This window comes from Megalops cyprinoides, chromosome 7 (genome assembly GCF_013368585.1).
Source record: "Megalops cyprinoides isolate fMegCyp1 chromosome 7, fMegCyp1.pri, whole genome shotgun sequence".
Classification (NCBI taxonomy): Eukaryota; Metazoa; Chordata; class Actinopteri; order Elopiformes; family Megalopidae; genus Megalops; species Megalops cyprinoides.
Genome location: NC_050589.1, coordinates 3,109,911 through 3,119,204, shown reverse-complemented (window position 1 = coordinate 3,119,204; position 9,294 = coordinate 3,109,911). Strand labels below are relative to the sequence as shown.

General features: G+C 53.1%; 1 protein-coding gene across 1 annotated transcript in view; it reads right to left on the bottom strand.

The window, feature by feature from the left end:
• Nucleotides 1-9,294, bottom strand: part of LOC118781215 (forkhead box protein J3-like) — a 115,216-nt gene that overhangs the window by 18,082 nt on the left and 87,840 nt on the right. Inside the window, exon 5 of the mRNA XM_036534147.1 lies at nucleotides 5,341-5,442. Coding sequence (XP_036390040.1) covers nucleotides 5,341-5,442 — 102 coding nt within the window. The remainder of the gene's footprint in view (nucleotides 1-5,340; nucleotides 5,443-9,294) is intronic.

Below are 9,294 nucleotides of genomic sequence, written 5' to 3'. Positions count from 1 at the left end.
AACACACACCCACACAGACACCCACAGACACACACACACAGACACACACCCACACACACACACACACACACACACACACACAAACATACAAACACACACACACACACCCACACACACACCCACACACACACAGACACCCACACACACACACACACTCACACACATACAAACACACACACACACACACACACACACACACACAGACACACACACACACACACACACACACACAGACACCCCCCCACACACACACACACAGACACCCCCCCACACACACACACACCAACACACACCCCCACACACATACACACATAGTTATACATACACATGCACACAAACATACACACTCACACAAACGCGCATATACACGCACGCGCACACACACACACGTACATACATTCAATCATAATGAGATGCAATGCACACATACAGCAGGTTTCAATGAAGAGGTTATTTTTAGCTGTGTGTTCATGTCAAAAGCCTGCGGTGTACTTAGCATGCTGCTCAAAGCCTGAACACAACGCACGGATTACTAGACAAAGGGAGAAATCCACACAAAGGTAGAAATGCACCTCACTTTCATGCAATGCCATGTCTTGTTCAAGGAAATTTCTCTCGCTCTCTCTCTCTTTACCCCCTCTCTCGCTTTCTTTTTCTCTCCTTCTCTCTCCCTCTCTCTCTCTCTCTCTCTCCCTCTCCCTCTCTCTCTCTCCCTCTCTCTCTCTCTCTCCCCCTCCTCTCCCTGTCTCTCTCTCTCTCTCTCTCTCCCTCTCCCTCTCTCTCTCTCGGAATCACACCACATTCAGAGGCATAGTATTAGCTTCTCGCTCTCCTTCTCCAGCTCTGACTCTCATTCAGTACACAGAGAGACAGAGAGACAGAGATCTGACATATTGGATTGAAACAACAAAAAATCAAAGTAAACTTCAATGCTATTTGGCCCTAAACAGAGAATACACTGTAGCAGACTACCTGTCCACAATGTCTAATACAAAACAAAGGAAAACCTTGACCAGGTACAGACTAAGCAACCATAACCTGGCTATTGAAAGAGGCAGACACAGACAAACCTGGCTGCCCACAGAAGAGAGACTATGTACCCATTGCAGCCAGGGCATGACAGAAACAGAGCTCCACTTCTTGAGTGAATGCTGCAAATTCAAAGCTATCCGGAAGAAATTCTTTCCTGAATTCAAAACCATCTACCCAGACTTTGAAACGTTTGAGGACAGTAAGGTTCTAAGAATTTTACTAGGCGAGGAACAAGATAGTGCCAGAGTCGCAGCTAGGTATGTGGATGCCTGCCACAGAGAAAGAGAGTCACTCCATCGGTAAAACACTTCAAGAAATAAATACACACACACACACACACACACACACTCACACCACACACATACTTCTGTATTTGTTGTTTGTTTGTTTTAATGTATGTAGAAATGCTTTGGCAATACAAATGGAGTTTTTGTCATGCCAATAAAGCTCATTTGAATTTGAATTTGAATTTGAGAGAGAGACAGAGAGACAGAGAGAGACAGAGAAACTACAAACCTGGAGCCAGTTGGACAATTCATATTTTCCAGAGTGAGGGTGTTAAAGAAAACCAGAGGGTGTCAGTGCATGCGTGGGGATGCCAGGAGGGTTAGGGTTAAAAAACAAAACACAAAGAACACCCCCCCCCCCCAAAACACAGCACACCCTCGTAAAGACAACGAGTAGTGACGGGCCGGCGGTACTCCTCCAGCCCTGTGCCAGCCTCTGCACACAGAGGGAATTCCTGTGGTTTGGCAGGCTGCACCGGGAGGGGCGTGGCCTGCACCATGTTTACGGTGCTCTCCCTCTCAGAAACAGGCCTCGTTCGGCAGCCGGCGCCGCAGATCTGGGGTTGATTTGTTTTCCCTGGGGGTCTTTTCGTCTCACAGCGCTCCCTCGTCCGTCGCGTTATTGTGATCGAACGGACAGAGAGCCGAGTCTCGTCGCAGCGAGGGGAGAGTGACCTCGGCAGGACGAGGAGGGAGAGGCAGGGCGAGGCAGGGCGAGGCGGGGCGAGGCGGGACGAGGCGGGACGAGGCGGGACGAGGCGGAGCGAGGCGGGACGAGGCAGGGAGAGGCAGGGAGAGGCAGGGAGAGGCGGGGCGAGGCAGGGCGAGGCAGGGAGAGGAGGGAGAGGCGGGGCGAGGCGGGACGAGGGAGGGAGAGGGAGGGAGAGGGAGGGAGAGGGAGGGAGAGGGAGGACGAGGCGGGGCGAGGAGGGACGAGGCAGGGAGAGGAAGGACGAGGCAGGGAAAGGAGGGACGAGGCAGGGAAAGGAGGGACAAGGTGGGGTGAGGAGGGAGAGGCAGTGCGAGGCGGGGCGAGGCGGAGCGAGGCGGAGCGAGGCGGAGCGAGGCGGAGCGAGGCGGAGCGAGGCAGGGAGAGGTGGGACGAGGCAGGGAGAGGCAGGGAGAGGGAGGGAGAGGCAGGGAGAGGGAGGGAGAGGCAGGGAGAGGGAGGGCGAGGCGGGGCGAGGCAGGGCGAGGAGGGACGAAGGGGGACGAGGCAGGGAGAGGAGGGACAAGGCAGGGCGAGGCAGGGCGAGGAGGGACGAGGCAGGGAGAGGCGGGACGAGGCGGGACGAGGCAGGGAGAGGCGGGACGAGGCGGGGCGAGGGAGGGCGGGAGCGAGTGACCAGCATGTTACTGTGCAGACGAGGCAGCGGACCAGCATGGCTGTAAAACGTGTACATGCTGTTACTGTGCAGCCCGAAGCCACACAGGACATCAGGATTACTGACAGCTATTACAAGTAGCAAACAAACCTGGCTTGTGAATGCAGCTAATTAAATAACCTTTTCACTTTTTGCTTAAATAATGTAAATACAGTACATAATGTATGTGTGTGTTTGTGTGTGTGTGTGTGTGTGTGTGTGTGTGTTTGTGTGCGTGTGTAAGAAGGCACATTCACTGAATGATAATATAATAATGTATGTGTGTGTTTGTGTGTGTGTGTGTGTGTGTGTGTGTGTGTGTGTGTGTGTGTATGTGTGTGTATGTGTGTGTGTGTGTGTGTGTGTGTGTGTGTGTGTGTGTGTGTGTGTGTGTGTGGAAGAAGGCACATTCACTGAATGATAATATAATAATGTATGCTGGTATCTGTGTTCTGTCTCTGCACGGTATATTGAACCCCTACAGTTCTTCACCTGGAGCTTCTCCCCATTATGGCTCTGCTCACATATTCTTCAGCAGAGGCACAGATGGTCCTGAGCTGAAAAATTCAGGAGTATACTGAAAAATTTAGGAACACAACCATGGGTATGCGCTGTTTTTTCATATTTTACCCATGATGCTCACCTTTGGTTCAGGAGAAGCACATTGGTGTCAGGTTTTCACTCTTTTATTGGCTGTGAAACTTAATTACCTCTCGTCCAATGTTTTCATCAGTTATTGGACTGAATGTCTAAAACCTGGAGGGATAACCTTCTCCACAGCCGGGAAGTTCTTACATTATCTTACCACAAAACTATTTTATCATAAAACATGGGGGTATTATTTTCTTATTTTCTCTAAGATGGCTATAGTTCAGACCATAGTACATGTGGTCGTGGGCTTGAAGCTGCTCCCTCCAGCTGCAGAAGCTGTCAAGTCCTCCGCTCCATAGATCTCCACAGTGTCTCCTGGAACTAGGCTGCTATTGCTCCGCCTCCTGCCATGCCCACACGCCCAGACCCCGCCCCTCATCGCAGTCGGAACACAGCCCAGCCCTCCAAACTCTGCTCTCACTGCTCAAAACTTTTTAAACAATTTTTTTTTAAAAGCTGGCGATTAATTAATGAGCGACTAGCGCAGGACCTCTCGAAAAAGCTCGCAGCGCTCCCGAAACCCTCTGGAGTGCTGCCGCTTCAGGGCCGCCCGCAACAAGCGCGAGGTTAAAACACCCAATTTAAACATTTCAACATGAAGTCGGCACTCAAAAACTGGATTCTGCGAGCGTAAAAGTTTCCCCCGACGCGCTCAGACTGATGAGTACCGACCCCTCGACCCCGACTCACCGCATTAGCGGCGTGCTGCACAGCGAAGCTCGCGATGCGCCGGCGAGGACTGCAGAGGGATTCTCATTCGCTCACCGGCGCGAGGGGCGGGGTGTGGGGTGCTGTGGGGGGCGGAGCGTGTGGGGTGCTGTAGGGGGCGGAGCGTGTGGTGTGTGGGGTGCTGTGGGGGGCGGGGTGTGGGGTGCTGTGGGGGGCGGAGCGTGTGGTGTGGGGTGTGGGGTGCTGTGGGGGTGGAGTGTGTGGTGTGGGGTGTGGGGTGCTGTGGGGGGCGGGGTGTGGGGTGCTGTGGGGGGCGGAGCGTGTGGTGTGGTGTGTGGGGTGCTGTGGGGGTGGAGTGTGTGGTGCTGTGGGGGGCGGGGTGTGGGGTGCTGTGGGGGGCGGGGTGTGGGGTGCTGTGGGGGGCGGAGCGTGTGGTGTGGGGTGTGGGGTGCTGTGGGGGTGGAGTGTGTGGTGCTGTGGGGGGCGGGGTGTGGGGTGCTGTGGGGGGCGGGGTGTGGGGTGCTGTGGGGGGCGGGGTGTGGGGTGTGGGGTGTGGGGTGCTGTGGGGGTGGAGTGTGTGGTGCTGTGGGGGGCGGGGTGTGGGGGTGCTGTGGGGGGCGGGGTGTGGGGTGTTGTGGGGTGCTGTGGGGGGCAGGGCGTGTGCTGTGGGGGGCGGGGTGTGGGGTGCTGTGGGGGGAGGGGTGTGGGGTGCTGTGGGGGGCAGGGCGTGTGCTGTGGGGGGCGGGGTGTGGGGTGCTGTGGGGGGCGGAGCGTGTGGTGTGGGGTGTGGGGTGCTGTGGGGGTGGAGTGTGTGGTGCTGTGGGGGGCGGGGTGTGGGGTGCTGTGGGGGGCGGGGTGTGGGGTGTGGGGTGTGGGGTGCTGTGGGGGTGGAGTGTGTGGTGCTGTGGGGGGCGGGGTGTGGGGGTGCTGTGGGGGGCGGGGTGTGGGGTGTTGTGGGGGGCGGGGTGTGGGGTGTTGTGGGGGGCGGGGTGTGGGGTGTGGGGTGCTGTGGGGGGCGGGGTGTGGGGTGTGGGGTGTGGGGTGCTGTGGGGGTGGAGTGTGTGGTGCTGTGGGGGGCGGGGTGTGGGGGTGCTGTGGGGGGCGGGGTGTGGGGTGTTGTGGGGTGCTGTGGGGGGCAGGGCGTGTGCTGTGGGGGGCGGGGTGTGGGGTGCTGTGGGGGGAGGGGTGTGGGGTGCTGTGGGGGGCGGGGTGTGGGGTGCTGTGGGGGGCGGGGTGTGGGGTGCTGTGGGGGGCGGGGTGTGTGGTGTGGGGTGGGGGGTGCTGCTGTGGGCTGCTGTGGGGTGCTGTGGGGCGATGCCGGAGACAGGCTGGGATACCTTGTTAGTCACAGTGTTGATTGCCAATGTTGGAGAGGCACTTCCAGACATAATACAGTCCATTGTCAAGGAGTCCGAGTCCAAGCTGTACGGCGTGGAGGCCTGTGGGAGAGCAAGGGAGAGGGTCACCTTCAGACGGAGAGAGACCAATCACAGCCTTCCTGCAGCACAGCCCAAACGCTACAGTCAATTCACCAGCTTTCCATCTGAAAACTAGCTGGGCATAACTACAAAAAAACAGCTCAACAAAACTACCGTGGTGCATTCCAGATCAGGGAAGTGAAAGGACTTAGTGAAGGAAATGCACAGGCCACTAATAAAGACCGCGAGGGCTATGCACCTTTATTTAGGTCAAATTAAAAAAACAACAACATTTGAAGGGGGAAGATCAAACACAGGCAATAAAACAGTCACATGTGGTTCCCCGCGCTTGGTGTCGAAAGATAACTCCAGCGTGCCTCCCAAAACTGCTTACTGTAAGAGGATTGGCTTGCAACAATAAGATTTTTAATTCATGATAAACATTAAAAAAAAAAGATTTCAGTAAGTCGCAATTTTCATGTCTGGGGCTTTTTAATGGAAATGAAGAGGAGGCTTCATGACGGAGGGAGGGACAAGTTAAAGAGATGGGAGTTTGGGGGGAGAGAGAGAAAGAGAGAGGGATTGAAGGAGAGAGGGAGAGAGGGAGACAATGAGACAAGGAGACAGGGAGGGAGGAACATCAGGACAGAGAGAGGGAGAGAAGGAGAGAAGGAGAGATGGAGGAGGGAGACAAAGAGCAAGGGACCAAAGGAGAGAGGGAGATGAGACAAGGATGGAGGGATGAGAGCAGAGAGAGAGACGAGAGAGATGAGAGAGGGAGACAAGGAGACAAGGCGGGAGGTAGAGAAGGAGAGACAGAGGACAGAAGAGAGGGAGACGAGGAGACAGGGAGGGTGGAACAGAAGGGGACAAAGAGAGAGGGAGAGAAGCATAGAGGGAAAGGGGAGGAGTGGTAGCGAGGCAGAGTGCCTGTAAGAGACGCTTCTGGGCATAGTGGAGTACAGTAATCACAGCAGGAAGAGAGAAGCACCAGAGCCAGACAGCAGAGACAGGGCTGGTGCGTGGCCGAAAGATCAGCCACCTCTCAGTCTCACACACACACACACACACACACACACACAATAAACGAACACCATCAAAAGGGCTTTGTTCTTTATTGCAGTATTTTGCAATAAATCTAGAATGGCATTCTGCTTTGGGGCAGTGTTCTGGGCTGGAGAGGACACTCACAGCGGGCAGGGTGAGTATCTGCCGGAGCCGCACAGCAGGCTGGATGCAGCCAGCTCCTCCAGTCCTGCCTCTCCTTACTGCTGCTGGGCTGTCCCGTGAAAAAGAGACACAAGACGAGCCTCCGGACCACAGCTATCTGATGCCTAAGCCTCCCCACATCCAGGAGGCTATATACGCTGCTTCATAAATATTTAAAGCCACAACAACAAAAGCGAAAAACCCTAACGCTCAGAATAACCGAGGCAGAACCCTGAATTAATTGATACTTGTAATAAAAATCACCACGCAACAGAATGCATCTAATGGCTACCTGGGGCATAGTTTATTAATGAGTCTGGCTACTGCGAGCTAAGCTGAGCCACAGAGAGAGGCCCAGTTCATGTGTAAAAGCAGCAGCCAGCAGGACAGGGACTGCAGTGAGGAAACAGCACATCCCCTGAGAGTGAATATGCAGAGTCAGGATATGAGCAGCTATATGGGTTTAAACCCACGAGAGGCCATGTGTGGGCTGGTGGAAGTATTCCACTGTTATTATAGAGGTTTTTTTCCTGAGCTGAAAAACTGAATTAATGATATTATCCATTTTGCAATGCATTTTTATTTTGGACATTGCAAGGTCATGGCAAGGTCAGGGGACTCATTTGCATCAGTGCAACAGAAGATACTCAACGTTCATTAAGAGAAGGTTTCATTCCGTGATTGAAGGAAACCGGTGCTGAAAACAACCTGGAGAAATGTGAAAATGATATTATGATTTATGACTGATGAATGCGCTTTAAGCCTTTTGCGGATCTGACTTCTTCTGCAGTGATGACTAAGCACTCCGTTGTGTGAGCTCTAGCTCACAGAAACGAGACGGAGGCTTTGGTTCTGCAGACTAGGAGAGACTGAGGAGAATCCTGCATGCAGTCTCGCTCACAGACACGCACAAAGACACGCGGAAACACACAATCACAGGCAGGCAAGCACACACACATATGCGCGCACACACACATACGCGCGCACACACACATACGCGCGCACACCCACATACGCGCGCGCACACCCACATACGCGCGCACACACACACACGCGCGCACACACACACACATACGCGCGCACACACACATACGCGTGCACACACACTCAAGCACAATTACACTGACGTGGACACAGATGCGGGAGCACATGCAAGCACATAAGCACAGCAACTGACAGAGACACAAGACCATGCACAGACCCACATACACGCAGACAATAAACTCACACAGCCGCCTACAGACACACACACACCATAAACACAGGCACATGTAAGGACGGATGCACACGCACACACACGCACACACACGGACACACCCCCACAAGGATAAATGGACAAGAGAAACATGACATATAACCACACACACACCCAGACGCGCACGCGCGCACGCACACACACTCGTAACACACACACAGTCCCTCTAATTCCTGAGACATAAACCTGCTATAATTGAGGTCCCCGGCAAAGCGATTGAATGAACTAATGCACTGTTGCCGTCAGATTACCGGGCTGCAGTTTGGACAGGGGGCCCGTTGGGATGCGCGCACACACACACACACACACACACACACACACACACACACACACACACACACACACACACACGCACACACACACGCACACACACACACACGCACACACACACGCACACAGAGCGCATCTCCAGCTCAGCGCTGGGGTTACTGCCAAAGAGACGCCTTCCCTGCAGGATGCTGCCTGCAGCAGAGGTGAGCTACTGTACTCTGCGTAATGGGCGATCACATGCCCACACAGAGCACTCAGACAAGCAGCAGAGAGAGGAGGCTTTGACCTGGAATCATCCACCCCCCCCTGCTCTGACGTGCGCTGATTGCGCAACTGCCAGACCGCTTCTCGTCCGTTTCCAGGACGATGGCACGACGCAGGCCGACGGCTTTCGGGAAGTCGGCCCTGTGCTGGGCGTGACCCTGGGGTCAGCAGCTCCAGCTGCCGTGGCAATGCAGTGTGTAATCATGTCCTCCCATGCACTGCATGTCAGAGCAACGGGAGAAACACACAAGAGGAGTATTCATATACAACACCAGTCAAAAGACTGGACACACCTGATTAAGACAACGGGAAACATGCACTCAGACATTTTTATCTAAAGACCTATGCAGGACATACCGGAGCATGGTACTGTAAATAATTAATCTGCATTACTACTGCCACCTTTCGCTTATGAGGTAGTTAGCCAAATCTGACCGATACACTAACTGTAAGTCACTTTGGTTTGAAAGCATCTGCAAAGTGCCAAATTGTAAATTGTAATTGTAAATGCTTGAAATTTGTTTCTTAGACAAATATAAATAGAGAAGTTTATTCCTTTGTACGAATTTCTTTCCAAAAATTTTTTTAATTATAAAAAATATTTTTGCCAATTTTGAAGATTCTAAAATATGAGATAGTTTTGATTTGTTTATATTTTTTGGTCACTGTGTAATTCTATTTGTGTTATTTGACAGTTTTGATGTCTTTACTATTATTCTTAAAATGTGTAAAAATAGTAAAAATAAAGAAGGGAAAGTGTGTCCAAACTTTTGACTAGTACTGTGCATTCAGCTAACATGATGTTGAAGGAGGCCTGACATGTCAAACGTGTTAAACTTTATTAACATGCCACATGAGTCTTTGGACCTTTTATT